This window comes from Salvelinus sp. IW2-2015, linkage group LG1 (assembly GCF_002910315.2).
Source record: "Salvelinus sp. IW2-2015 linkage group LG1, ASM291031v2, whole genome shotgun sequence".
In the NCBI taxonomy this organism is placed as follows: Eukaryota; Metazoa; Chordata; class Actinopteri; order Salmoniformes; family Salmonidae; genus Salvelinus; species Salvelinus sp. IW2-2015.
In genome coordinates this window covers 37,610,288-37,624,827 of record NC_036838.1, presented here as the reverse complement: position 1 = coordinate 37,624,827, position 14,540 = coordinate 37,610,288, and the positions used below count along the sequence as shown (strand labels likewise).

The 14,540-nt window shown below is 42.2% G+C and overlaps 2 protein-coding genes across 3 annotated transcripts; both read right to left on the bottom strand.

Annotated features, from left to right (window-relative positions):
- Positions 1-13: 13 nt before the first annotated feature.
- Positions 14-9,703, bottom strand: myl6 (myosin, light chain 6, alkali, smooth muscle and non-muscle). Of its 2 annotated transcripts, XM_023991818.2 has the most exons (7): positions 9,576-9,680; positions 9,270-9,297; positions 7,666-7,809; positions 6,625-6,798; positions 3,460-3,537; positions 3,092-3,127; positions 14-539 (listed from the first exon to the last, which is right to left on the bottom strand). In XM_023991818.2, the coding sequence occupies exons 1-6, from the start codon at positions 9,663-9,665 to the stop codon at positions 3,099-3,101; spliced, it is 543 nt and encodes a 180-aa protein (XP_023847586.1). In that variant the 5' UTR covers positions 9,666-9,680; the 3' UTR covers positions 14-539; positions 3,092-3,098. The 2 variants fall into 2 exon arrangements, with proteins under 2 accessions (XP_023847586.1, XP_023847578.1); XM_023991810.2 differs by lacking the exon at positions 3,092-3,127 and having other exon boundaries at positions 9,576-9,703.
- Positions 9,704-10,036: 333 nt separating this feature from the next.
- tsfm (Ts translation elongation factor, mitochondrial) lies at positions 10,037-12,323 on the bottom strand. The gene is made up of 6 exons (XM_023991800.2): positions 12,182-12,323; positions 11,716-11,868; positions 11,329-11,457; positions 11,022-11,144; positions 10,842-10,923; positions 10,037-10,670 (listed from the first exon to the last, which is right to left on the bottom strand). The coding sequence occupies exons 1-6, from the start codon at positions 12,227-12,229 to the stop codon at positions 10,276-10,278; spliced, it is 930 nt and encodes a 309-aa protein (XP_023847568.1). The 5' UTR covers positions 12,230-12,323; the 3' UTR covers positions 10,037-10,275.
- Between the last annotated feature and the right edge of the window lie 2,217 nt (positions 12,324-14,540).

The following is a 14,540-nucleotide window of genomic DNA, read 5'->3' as shown; positions in this document are numbered from 1 at the left end:
AAAAATACATTACTTTCAGAAACTGGGGATTTTTATTAAATACCGTTCGTTATAACATATACATGACAGTAAATCTGTAATTTCATGATTGGTTGGTTGGCCTGGTAAAACCCACATTACAGCATGGTCTCAGCCAATGAACATGCATCTCCTCCGTATAAAAACACAGCTATTTGGTGGTGGGGCTGACAAGGGTTGAATGACAGGGTGGGTGATGGGAATGTATGGAATAATCAAGGGAATGTTATTGCCGATTCTGTCCACGAGCCAGGCATGATAGCATGCGCCTCCGTGGTTGGATGATATTTTGAAGTGAAATGAAAAGGGGCTCTTCAACTCAGACACAGAAAAGGCACTTCTGAAAGAAAATACAAAAAATATGACAAAACGAGGGCAAACAAGAGTTGGGTGGGGAATGACACAGTAGATGGGGGCGAGACAGACGTTACGTATATAATAGAAGAAGAAAAAACATTTGGGAATAAAATGATCCGGATGTGTTCTTAATCTTCAACCACTCATCACCATCCGGACAAGTTCTGAGGGAGAGAAGAAGAAAGAACATCAGCAGCATGCTTGGTCATCAGTGTCTGAGAAGAGCCTAGAGCAAACCCCACCTCCAGCATCTGCCAGCAGTGCTATAGCCTCCCATCTCTCCCAAATAGCCCCAGACTCACCATCAAGATTGAGGGCCTTATTTTCCTTATGACTTCATACTGTGACTCATTACTGAATGGTTCAATATGAAATGGCTTGGGTATCCGAGAATAATTTATGGAGGGGCTATTACATGCAAAGAAATTTGACCAAAAGCCTTCCTAAGCATTATCCCACCAAGCTGTCATTTTCAAAGCACACTCAAAGGATGTCACAGTCTACAGACACCTATATATTTAAAAATCACAATGAGAAATGAAAATGAATCAACGGAGAGGTACAGTGCATTCGTAAAGTATTCAGACGCCTTCCCTTTTTGTTACGTTACAGCCATATTCTAAAATGTATTAAATAAATGTTTTTCCCTCATCAATCTACACACAATATCCTATAAATGACAAAGCYAAAACAAGTTTAGAAATATTAACAAATTTATAAAAAGAATACAACAAAAATATTTCACATAAGAATTCAGACCCTTCGCTATGAGATTCAAAATTGAGCTCAGGTGCATCCTGTTTCCATTGATCATCCTTGAGATGTTTCTATAACTTGATTGGAGTCCACCTGTGGTAAATTCAATTGATATGACATGATTTGGAAAGGCACACACTTGTCTATAAGATCCCACAGTTGACAGTGCATGTCAGCGCAAAAACTAAGCCATGAGGTCAAAGGAATTGTCCGTAAAGCTCAAAGACAGGATTGTGTCAAGCAACAGATCTGGAGAAAGGAACCAAAACATTTATGCAGCATTGAAGGTCCCCAAGAACACAGTGGCCTCCATTCTTAAATGGAAGAAGTTTGAAACCACCAAGACTCTTCCTAGAGCTGGCCACCTGGCCAAACTGAGCAATTGGGGGAGAAGATCCTTGGTCAGGGAGGTGACCAAGAACCCAATGGTCACTCTGACAGAGGTCCGGAGTTCCTTTGTGGAAATGAGAGAACCTTCCAGAAGGACAACCAACTCTCCAGGTGTGCCAAGCTTGTAGCGTCATACCCAAGAAGACTCAAAGCTGTAATTGCTGCCAAAGGAACTTCAACAAAGTACTGACACCATATGTAAATGTGATTAGTTTTACTTTCTAAATTTGCACAATATAAAAACCTGTTTTTGCTTTGTCATTATGGGCTATTGTGTGTAGATTGAGGAGGAAACAAAATAAGGCTGTAACGTAACAAATTGTGGAAAAAGTCAAGGAGTCTGAATACTTTCCGAATGCACTGTAAGTGACATGCTCCCACATGGTTCTCTAGGTGTTTTCCTCCCCAACATGAGCACTGCTCTCAGCTGGATGCTGAAGCCTGATTCTGATCCACAGAGACTCCATGTGTCAGTCAGACAGAAGAGAGAATCAGCATTAAAGGTTGAGCATTAGAGGCAGGAGCGNGAGGGGGGGGGGGGGGGGGACTGTAGAGGGAGGGACTCAGAGAGAAACTATCTCCTAGCGAGCCAGAACAGCCAAGGGTTTGCTCAGCCAGGCCTCAGAACCTGGAATGTGTTAGGATTAGCAACCACCCCCTCTTTATTTGGGCTGTTCTAACAGAGGAGAACAAGGACAGCTGTGAGGAAGGAGCAGCGATGGATCTGGCAGAAAGGCAGGGGGAAAAATAAATCAATGTTCTTGCACGCCTACAGTACCAGCAGCAGCTTCCTTAAGGACAAGGGAACAGAAGTCACCAGCCAAGGAAATGGAGCTACTCACTGCAATAGTTGGAAATCATTATAGTAGGAGACGATAATTCAACCATTAAGAAATCCTTATTATTGCACACCACTTTATCTAAACCCCTCTCTCCCCTACATTCGGAGTTGACCTGTCACCCCTCTAGTCTAGCTAACAGACCCCCCCCCCTCCCCCAGTCAGTGTCCTGCCCTCCTCCAGTTGGAGAGTCAGTGTCCATGGGGGTAATTTAGAGGAGCCACCTAGACACATGCAGAGACGCTACATGCAGGCTACAGCCAGGGGAGGGAGAGAGAGGCGAGGGAGCTGGGCAGGAGAAGGGCCCTGCAAGATAGAAAGTTAGAGAACAGAGACCATAAATTCAAACCACAGGAACCCAGCAGCCTCTGACAACACCATCATGGCACAGAGCGATATCCTACTCTATTAGTATCATAGCTTTTACTCTGCATCTCTACAACAGCCTGCCACTTATTAAACAAGTGTGTTAGACTAGGAGCACCCGGTCCCCCCACACAACCCCAACCAAGTATCATTTTAAAAACATTAAAAAGTAAAACTGCTAGTGAACTACTGGCTATATGTGTGGTATCAGTAGCTAGGAGTAGGAGCATTCTGTGCAGTGATGGGCTGACAAGAGGGCCCCCTCCCCCCTACACACAAGTCTCCCAGAGCAGGTGAGAGCCCACTGCTGGAGTAGGAGACAACATGGGGGGGGGGGGGGGGGGCTTTAGGGGGTCTGCTCGTACTCGCCGCTCAGCCGGACATGATGTGGCGGACAAAGACTGTGGGAGAGGAACAGGGAGGTCAGTGAAGGGACAACACAAGGGACACACACACACACCTGAAATCCAATAATACAACCTCCAGCCAGTCATACGCCTAATCCTTCTTAATAATCATAGGGTTTTGTGTTTACGTGGCACAAAACACATGTACATCCCATTCAAGACAATTGTATTTCGTTATTGTATTTTGTTACAATTCATGTCTTATCATTCAAACACTATGGGAAACGGTAATTCCTCAAGCATTGTAATATATTCTACAGTACAGAACGAGGTTCAGTGTTCTCTTTACAGCCATCATATCCATCTAGTTCACCACTCTGCTTTACCTTCGTAGTTGATGCAGCCGTTGGCATCTTCGTGTCCTGCTAGCAGAGTCTCCACCTCCTCTTCTGTCATTTTCTCACCTGCAACACAAATGAAATGCTCTTTTACATTCTCATAACAGATAGACAAAAAGACAGTGTACAGCAAGGGAATCCCATCTTTCCTTTCATTCTACAAAGGTAAAAGTCACTAGACGGATTGACAAAGTCTGAAAGACAAGTCAGGAGTATTTTTGGGTCCCCCCTCTTCCGATTACTTACATTTTCAGGCAAATTAGCTATTTACATTTATTGCCTYCCTTTCATCTACACATAGGAGAGAAATCAGAATGCTCAGGACTGGAATTCTTTGTATTTTGGTTGTTATCAGTAAAAAAAAAAAMTATAATTATAACTCAGAGCAGGCTCAACTTACCCAACATCCATTTCCATAAAAAAGTGATGGTGGGAACCAGAAAGATTAGTTTTAGGCTACAGGAATTATTTGCAGTTCGGTTGTTTTCACTTTTTCACCTGCTCAATGAGGCAACCTCGGCGCAGGTTTAACTTTAATGACTGCCAAGCACCCCTCTCTCCACTGGGATTCTCTACCTCTAACCCTATTACAGGGGCTGAGTCACTGGCTTACTGGTGCTCTTTCATGCCGTCCCTAGGAGGGGTGCGTCACTTGAGTGGGTTGAGTTACTGACGTGATCTTCCTGTCTGGGTTGGCGCCCCCCCTTGGTTTGTGCTGTGGTGGAGATCTTTGTGTGCTATACTCGGCCTTGTCTCAGGATGGTAAGTTTGTGGTTGAAGATATCCCTCTAGTGGTGCGGGGGCTGTGCTTTGGCAAAGTGGGTGGGGTTATATCCTTCCTGTTTGGCCCTGTCCGGGGGTATCATCGGATGGGGTCACAGTGTCTCCTGACCCCTCCTGTCTCAGCCTCCAGTATTTATGCTGTAGTAGTTTGTGTCGGGGGGCTAGGGTCAGTTGGTTATATCTGGAGTACTTCTCCTGTCTTATCCAGTGTCCTGTGTGAATTTAAGTATGCTCTCTCTAATRCTCTCCTTCTCTCTTTCTTTCTCTCTCTCGGAGGACCTGAGCCCTAGGACCATACGTCAGGACTACCGGGCATGATGACTCCTTGCTGTCCCCAGTCCACCTGGCCTTGCTGCTGTTCCAGTTTCAACTGTTCTGCCTGCGGTTAAGGAACCCCTACCTGTCCCAGACCTGCTGTTTTCACCGTGCTTCAACTCTTAATGATCGTCTATGAAAAGCCAACTGACATTTATTCCTGATTATTATTTGACCATGCTTGTCATTTATGAACATTTTGGCCATGTTCTGTTATAATCTCCACCCGGCACAGCCAGAAGAGTGACTCCTTGCTGTCCCCAGTCCACCTGGCCTTGCTGCTGTTCCAGTTTCAACTGTTCTGCCTGCGGTTAAGGAACCCCTACCTGTCCCAGACCTGCTGTTTTCACCGTGCTTCAACTCTTAATGATCGTCTATGAAAAGCCAACTGACATTTATTCCTGATTATTATTTGACCATGCTTGTCATTTATGAACATTTTGGCCATGTTCTGTTATAATCTCCACCCGGCACAGCCAGAAGAGGACTGGCCACCCCTCATAGCCTGGTTCCTCTCTAGGTTTCTTCCTAGGTTTTGGCCTTTCTAGGGAGTTTTTCCTAGCCACGTGCTTCTACACCTGCATTGCTTACTGTTTGGGGTTTTAGGCTGGGTTTCTGTACAGCACTTCGAGATATTAGCTGATGTACGAAGGGCTATATAAAATAAACTTGATTGATTGACTTGCAACCCTTAAATGTCAATCCCTACACTACCAAGCAGACATCCCCAGAGGGATACTGACACAGTTAACCAGGGAGACTCAACAAAGCCACATCTTGTCATTTGTGTTGCCCAATCGCCTTACTGACAAGAAAGATGTCCAGGATGCAAATTAAGTGTATCAATATGGATACAGTAGGGCATTGAGTCACTAGTTTAAGAGGTGATTACTGATTAGTGACAATGAAGACCTTTGGTACAACAGTCAGGTGTGGTTGATAAGGAGAAGAGGTAAACTATCAGGACTGTGTGGATCAAACGTTTCTCTTGATCCAAATTCAATTCAGGTAAAACCGTCAAGAGCTGAATGTCAATGGTTTATGTCTCCAACATCGTCACATGGCAGGTTGCAGTACTGTTTGTCTGGAGTGTCAAACGGCGAATGCACTKCCTGATTTGGCCTCGTTTTAAAATGTGGTTCATTAAGAAATGCTATGACTGAATTCAAACAGGAGCTGGTTTCAGGGTGCGGGTTTGATGTGAGTGTCTCGTGCGTGTGTGTGTGCGTTTGCAGGTGGGAAGAGTTGGCCAAATTATTTTTCCAATTAGCTTCAGCCAGCTGGTGTGCAACTAGGGCAAAATTTGTTTGACTTTGGATAGCCTATCTCCGGGGCTTGTTAGGGACCGTCAATACATTACACAATATAAATTAGACTATTTTCATGTTACACACCTTTTAGGTTCTCATTAAATGCTTGCAATATTTGTATTTGAATTTCTACAATTTATAGTTGGTTTGAGGTTAAGTCATTGAAATTTGGCGTTATTGTAATTTTAACATATTGTCCCATGTACATTGTGTAATTTACAGATCTTAACTATCCCCATAGGGATATCCAAAGTTAACCCAAATTTACCACATGCATTATGATCGGGTCCCATGCAGCTGCACTCCAAATTGAGGATTACTTGTGTGCGGCCAGCAGGGTTGAAAAACACAACCTGTATTTACGTTGTGACGCAGTGATGACCTCACGTCTCAAACTCTGTTTTGGACAAAACTGACTTTATGACCAAAGTTATCCTATTTACAATTTGTAATCAATTTTAACAGTAGAATAAATGTTTCTGACTCATATCAATGCCACATAGGATGTTTCTAAATGGGAAATTAGTTTTTTAGGGGCAGTTGCTCTTTAAGCTGAAGTTGAGCTCTCAAGTACAAGAAATAAACTGTTGGCTTATATACTGTAATATAAACCATTCAATAATACAAGAGAAATAAACAGACGGTGCAGTTCTATATCTTTTCATAAGGAGAGATGTAAACCTAGCCAGTGACAGCACTTACAAATGCTTCATGAAAGCTTTATAAGATCGTTCTGAGGTCTTACCGAGCGTTGTGAGGACGTGGCGCAGCTCAGCGCCCATCACTGTGCCGTTGCCCTCCTTGTCAAAAACACGCAGACCCTCCACAAAGTCCTCAAAGGAGCCCTGGTCCTTGTTCTTAGCGATGGCCTGGAGCATGGGCAGGAACTGCTCAAAGTCAAGCATTTTGTGGTTCATTTCTGGGGAGTGAAACAAACTATTACTAGATACTATTAATAGAAACTACTATTACTTTGCTATAAACAGAGAGAATAACTTATATGAAAGATCTACGTCTAGGCCCACATACTGAGACTAAAAATAATGGCTTGGAATGTATTTATTAAAAAAAMGAGAGCTTTGATAAGAATTCCTACTATGTGTAGCCTAACTTTGTGGGAACGCTATAACACCTGCAAATCTGTGTACATGACCAATAAACTTTCGATGTGATTTTGAATTTTGTAAAAAATCTGAACAAATCTACAAACCTTATTAATTCCTAATTAGTGGTAAACTTGCGTTTCTCGATAAATTGATAATCAGCTTTACGTTATCAGATCCTGTTGACATGAGCTGCATCTATTATGTGTGTAATTAACACACGTAAGAACAGGACCCCACACAACGCCCCTGTTCCCTAGCTGACAAGTGACAGGCTGCGTGACTACAACACAGAACATCTGTGGTACTTGACAATTGCAGATTACACACAAGGATAAGTTCACACTCCATAGGATGGGAATTTCATACCCAGAAGAACATTCTGTTTCGTCAGTTTTATCCTTGGATGATTAAGCACATTAACTGACATCTTCCACCTAACCGGATACTAATTAGTCAAACTGGTTTGGTTAAGTGGTTGACTACAAACAGCAACAGGCCTAAAAACACACCCAGCCCTAAGCTTTGGAGGATAGGCCTAAATCTAGCTGAACACAAGACGATGCCACGCCGGAATAAAATCTTACTAATGTTAACAAATGTGTGTAATACTTCTATAAATTTGATCCAGCCAATAGATACTAATGGTCAATGTTCAGTAAGCATCTAGAAGTAGGGCTGACCTTCTGACTTGGGGTTGCCCAGGACCTTGAGGACCTCAGCGTTGACGGGGTTCTGGCCAAGGGCCCGCATGACATCACCACACTGGCTGTAGCTGATCTTCCCATCGCCCGTCCTGTCAAACAGCAGGAAGGCCTCCTTGAACTCTGACAGACGGGGAGAGGAAAAGCGTAAAAAAGCAAGAAAAAAAAGCACTGAGCTGGATTGAGTGTGTATGTGTTTTGGTTTACCACCCACCCATAAAAATGGTCAAGAAAGAGAATCCAAAGATTTTTTGTTTTGCTGTTTCTTTGATTATGTGTAATCTACAGTAAATGGGGTGGCCTCTATTGGAATGCTTTCTGACATAAGGGTCATTTCCCAGGGCCATTGTTATGGTGCTTGCCTTCCATCGCTGGTATGCTGCGCATCCTGAGATGGCCCATCTGAAACTACACAGCAGCCACTCATTTACCCATATATGGCATTGGCAGCAAGCGCTGGTGGTGTAATCTATCAACCAAACGAGCGCAAAGGAAATCTAGCAACTGCGAAACTAAACTCCTAAAAATGCCATTGATTGAGTAAAGGAAAAAGGCACAGGCAATCGATGAGTAGCCTACAGTAACACTATGTCGCTACATATATTCTTGCTAAATGGTTACATTATGCTTCGCCAACTTAATTTCAAAGAACAGCATGTCTGAGGTTTAATTCGGCCACGCCTTTGAGYCGTACAACTCTTTAATAAGTGGTTTAGTCATTTCCTTTTGTTTACACAATGTATACGAGTCAACACCAGTGAAGAACTGGGAACAAATGACAATATAGTGGCCTGATTTTCACTATAATATATCTAGACATTTGATACAGTTCTGGCATCGGGAACGAATGAATTCACGTTCCAGAATTGAGAACTTCCGGTTTCCTCTACTAAATTAACCACGTAGCTAGGTAGCCGAACTAGACATCACACAACAATAAACGGAACAGATAAATAATACCAAAATTGGTGTTGGCAAAAAAACTACTTTAAAATGGAATTACTAAACGGCAACTCATCAAAGTAGCCTGGCTTTTGAACACTCAGGTCGTATAATGACTAGCCATAATGTCTTGACGTGTCCCTTTACTTTGTTCTGCATGCATAAAAATACCAGGCACATAACTTAGTGCAAAATTAGTTGGTCAGTAACATTCAACACAAAACATTAATTTGATGAAACACCATTCAATCAAACCGCTATGTGGGGATCAAAGGAGGGGATTGACTGCGCCAATAATAGACAACCGTGAATCAATATTTTTGTAATCGTATACCACCATTCGTTGATGTGTGCATGTCAGACGACAACGCCTCTAATAATGCAAGGTCTTCCCAAAACGGTTAGAAAAAACAAAACCTGGTCCGTCCCCCCCCAAAAAAACTCACCATAAACTCCAGTTTATATCAACTTGTCAGCAGGGAAACTGCTTCTCACAACAAGGGGGACAGGAAAGAAGTAGAGCTATTCCACAATGAATGACACAGATGAAGCAAGGGGATAGACTAGCAACTAGCTAACATTTTACAGTAGCTAGTTAGCCTTCAAATAACGTTACCGTCACAAAACTGATTGAAACTCACCAATGATCTGGTCTTCTGAGAAGTCAGACTGGTTAAAAGGTACGGCAAGAATGAAAAGGGAAAACAAATGAATATGATTATCGAAGATGAAGAGAACAAGTASCTAGTTAGATAACTACATTAACCAGCTAACGTTAACATTGGCCAGCCATGGTTTGATAATCCAGCAGTGAAACGTCTTCGTTGGATTAGCTAGCTAACTGGCTTTGTCTACACGAATTTAAAACGACATTTTGTTAGGCTAACAGTCTACACAGCACGTCACATACAAAACTCTTTAAAACGTAACAAAGCAAATGCATTTACCATTTCTGGGCTTGGTTTGAATCCTGTCAACGGGCGGAGGTCAAGGGAATGTAGACGGATAGACGCGAACGTTAAGAAAACTATGCTCATGACGTCATCCTTAATTCATGCACTGTACAAACCAATCACATCTGGCAGGCGTTGGCTTTTCGGATTACTTACCGTAATTCTGGAAGAAAGGTGCAACAAAACAGTCCAAACGTGAGTTTATTGGAATTCTGACTGTTCTTTAAAAGCGAGTAAATAAATATTGGTGTATGTATGCTGTGGTGGTGGAAAAACAGAAATTATGGTAGCCAATTCCATTGAAGCTTTCATGTGGACGATCATACGAGTCAGCCATATAAACCATTTGTATGATTGAACAAGTGCGCCATCGTGTGGTACGAATATACAAACTGTAGCTAGAGTTATCATATGACAAATAAGTGAGATATAAATGTACAGAAAACATGGTAATCTACAGTTTAAAATATCTTTATTGTTGGGGTGATTCAGTTCCTTCATCCTGCAGCATATGTCATTTTGGTACACATATATTAAGCTTATCACACAAGGCATGAAAACATGAGACATTGAAATTGTTTGAATGCATTTGGATGACATCAAATAACAGTCTGCACTTTGGCCTAATTAAGAAACAAATAAAAGGCAGATAAAACATGACCTGTAAGGTCTCTGAGATGCTCTCCTCTACCCTTCAATGTGCCCCATCACTGCCCGCCTCCCCACACTGAAAGCGGACAAAGTCCAGAACTCGTGCCCCCTGCTCCGTCAGGTACTGGGCCACTGTCCTACTAGGGTCAGGGAGGAAGGATTGGGGCAGCAGGCGCGTCTCCGCATCCCCACAGGGCAGGTCATCCATGTTGCCCAGGGATACGGGGGCCTCTCCCACTACGTGCTGGCCCAGCTTCCTCCCCAGGGTGCCCTGCGCCCCATCCTTGCCCCCCTGGAACACCACGAGGGCGCCGTATCGCCCCATGGCCATATCAGACTGGCCCGCCACACCACCGTGGATGTAGGAGCCGATATGCCAGCCTGCAGGAACGCCAACCGTCACCGCCCGCCTCACTGACATGTTCTCACCCAGACGACCTGACAGGAAATTACAACTTCACTAACAGAGCAGTCTTCAATTTCCAAATGCTTCCAAGCAAGAAATAATGCTGCAGATAGAGGTTATTAAAGCTCAAATTCAATGAGAGCATCTCAATATTGATAAGAGTCTACTAAATTATTAAATGGCTATTTTTATTACTCACTCACCTATTGTAAGGGCCAGCTGATCAGCCAGAGAAGCACCTTCACCCAAGTTCAATTTCGAGAGGTCCTCTGCTGCCAGGAGACTCTGAAACCAACAAAGATAAATGCAGTTTTAAGTATTCCAAGAGGTATACTAGGGTGATGTGGCTACTGAGTGGGGGATGGTGTGGTAATGTGTCATACCTTCACATATCCAGTTTGGCCCTGGTTTTTACTGCTGTGGTGAGCCATGGTGGCGAACGCCACATCCTTCACCAGCTGCTGGAACTTCTCATTACGGGCAACAAAGTCTGTCTCACAGTTCACCTGCAACACACACAGACATGGAGTACATTGAGATACAAATACTTCTGATAATTTATACATTTTAATCAAACTAAACAAATGAAGATAACTGTCAAAGCAGGTATTATTCAACTTGAAATTGTATGCAGACTGCATCGAGAAGGATGAGTGATAGGATCTCATTGAGTGAATGAGATCTGCTTACCTCTACCATGACTGCAGCTTTGTCTCCTACAAACAGACCGATCAGCCCCTCTTTGGCCCTCCTCCCCTCCAGCTTGCTGGCCTTGCTCCAGCCTTCTTTCTGGGCCTGCTCATGTAACCAGCTCTCTGCCTTGTTTGGCGAAAAACATTACACACACTATCCTAAATATACACTACATTTATGTCAGCAGCTGCCCAATCCTGATCCAGGAGGCCTGCATTGTGCTTTTGTTCCAACCCAGCACTAACTCACCAGATTGAAAAGTACTAAAACCATATTTGTTATTGTTGGGCTGGAACAAATCCTGCACCTCTCCAGGGCCAAGTTTATACATCCATCCCTGCCCTGCTCAGCAGGCAAAGCTGTACTGAAAGAAGCAATGTTTACCTTTGTGATGTCATTATCACATTTCTCCAATGCTTTTTTGCAGTTAATGAATGTGTAGCCAGTACTTTTGCGTAGTTTCATAAGGAGAGCTTTCTCTGCAGCAAGAACTGGAAATCCTGTGTGTAAAGACTGTGCATGATGAACGGTGCAGACCTGGGGTGGACAAGAAATTAGATTATCGAACGTTACATTTCAGTGAAGCCATCTTTATTGCAAACAGAGGTACAAATCAAATGTCCATGATGACCTCTGGTCCTAGGAAGATATTTCAATTCACTGTGATGTTGCCAACAACACTCAAAGGCTAGCTGCAGAATTTGGAATACTTCAACTTTCTTGTCCCATACGTGGTTAGCTAGGCTAGGTACTGGAAGCTAGCTAGCTTCAAATCAACAGCTGACAGCAGCTTCAGAAAGCACAACCAGAAAAAAAATGCTGGATGCCAGCGCACCCTTTTCTTGCCTACCTTTGAGAACTCTGTTCTGATTGATCTGAAAACATACGTTAATGCCATTCTTTGAGCTTTTTATATATTCAAACCTCGATATTTCTCCTTATGAAAGCCGGAATGTCATTGAACCTAGCCGGGTATGGCAAAGGAGCATGGACAAACTTGAGCCAGGAAATGTAGCTATAAACGTTTGTTTAGCGCCATCTAACGTACTGGAATGCCTACCACACTGAGCCCACAATAATTCGAAGGGGCTTCACTTCGTATACAAATAAATAAAAATCAGGGGCGCAACTTTCACTGGACCACCCGCTGTCCGACTCCCACCCGCTACTGCAAGAACTTGTCCCTAAGGCTTTTGTGATACAGCTCACTTGCCAGCAATTTTGCACCATATAGAGAATGTAAAAAGCGCAAAAATAACTTAACAAATAGTTTAAATTACCAGAGATTCTCACATGGCCCTTACATTAGGCTATCTGTATTACAGGGCTATATCAGCCAATATGCTAGATTTAGTTTGAAGAAAGCAGAGATGGAGAGACTTACACTTTCTCTAGAGCCATTTTTATAGCCTACCTTTTAGGGGTGGGAATATTTTCAGACGGAGAAATATGGGTGATCAATATGTTAGGACTATTTCTATACAGTGTAGTAAACTATTTAGGAAGTACATTTCCTTTGAAAGATAACTGCCCCGTGCCTCTCTGCCCATGCATAGGCTATAGCCTACTCTATTTAATTGAAACAACACACGAACCTGATCTCGCAGGTATGGTTACTGAATTTGAAGCAGCAATAACGACGACAGCGACGCTGGCTACGTTTTGCATATGACATAGCCTGCCTTTTAGGTCTACGATTTGCAGACAGAAACAAATAAATGGGTTAATACTTATTGAAAATGAAATCACAATGCTTGCTCACAATAGTAGCCTAACCTATGTGTGCATTGTGCCTTTTCCTTTTTAATTATGATTAAATGTTTTGATTGCACTTCGACTCACGTTGATTGAGCGCCCTCCACTTCTTACCATTATCAATAGCCTATTTATTTACAGACACAATAGTAAAATACAGTCCAATCATATTTAAGTTAATTTCATATTTAAATTAACTTCCACGTGATTCTCCGCCCATGTATGCATCCTACTCTATTTCCAACAAAACAATATCACACTCAATTCGTTCAAATAAGTATAAAAAGCTGATTTTGTGAGTTTTTAAAAACATTTTTGTGCGTCTTAATTCGTGTAAAAAAAAGGCCACTTCATTTGTAGGAAAAGACAATCTTTTGAAAGTTATTGGAACAATGCATTTTGGGCAATGGTGTTCTACACTGCCTCTTTTTGTGTCCACATTTATTTATATATATATATATATATATATTTATTTATATATATATATATAAACGTCTTAACATGCTGTATTTCTCTGTTTTTTTTGTGGTATCGATGAAGGTATTTGAGTGGGGAATGGGGATACATTTTCGTGATGTGAAATTAATGAATTGATAAATGTGGGGAAACAGAAGACCTGCAAATCTGTTTGGTTTAAATTTCCCTCATGCAACTGCATGGTATTTGCAACTATAACAAGTCTGGACTGTGATTAATTAAGCCATATCAATGCAGTTAAACAAGTTAACGTAAAATGAGGAATTATGTTGGCTTACCCTTATGGCACTTCCAAGGCCTTTTCATGATGATTATTACGGGTTGTGTCAATCATGTTATACTTAGGCTATTGTAACAAAGCACATGCCAGCATTGTAGGCCTATTGCCTCTGCCCAGAGGCCTACTAGGCTTTCATGGCAATGGCCAATAGAGTTCACTTTGCCACGTATGAGCTCTGGTTAGTCCCTGTTGCAGCTTTTACTTTCTTCTGCACAATAACAATATCTTTTTATATAAATAAATGTGGGACACACAAAAAGTGTCAGTGTAGTCAGTGTAGAACACCATTGCTCCTCATGCATTGCTCTAATAACTTTCAAAAGATTGTTCTGAAGTTTGCCCCTAAAAAAAGTATTTTCCAATGAATGAAGTCGCACAAAATGTGTATATTTTCCCACGAATTAAGTCTCACAAAATTGTTGTTCTTTTCACACGAATTAAGCCACACAAAAAGCCACAAAAACACATGAAATCTGCTCAAATATTTTTTGTACATATTTGCACAAATTGAGTGTGAGATTGTGTTACTATTTCAATGAGACCACACATACAAGGCGCACTTGAACTCTGACACCAGACTAGGAGAGGTAGACTACGGAAATTGAAGCAGCAAATTCTGAGTGTGTGAATAATGCGAAAAATTTCAGATTTTTATACAATACATAGGCTAACGCATACAAAGCACAAAGAGGACCGT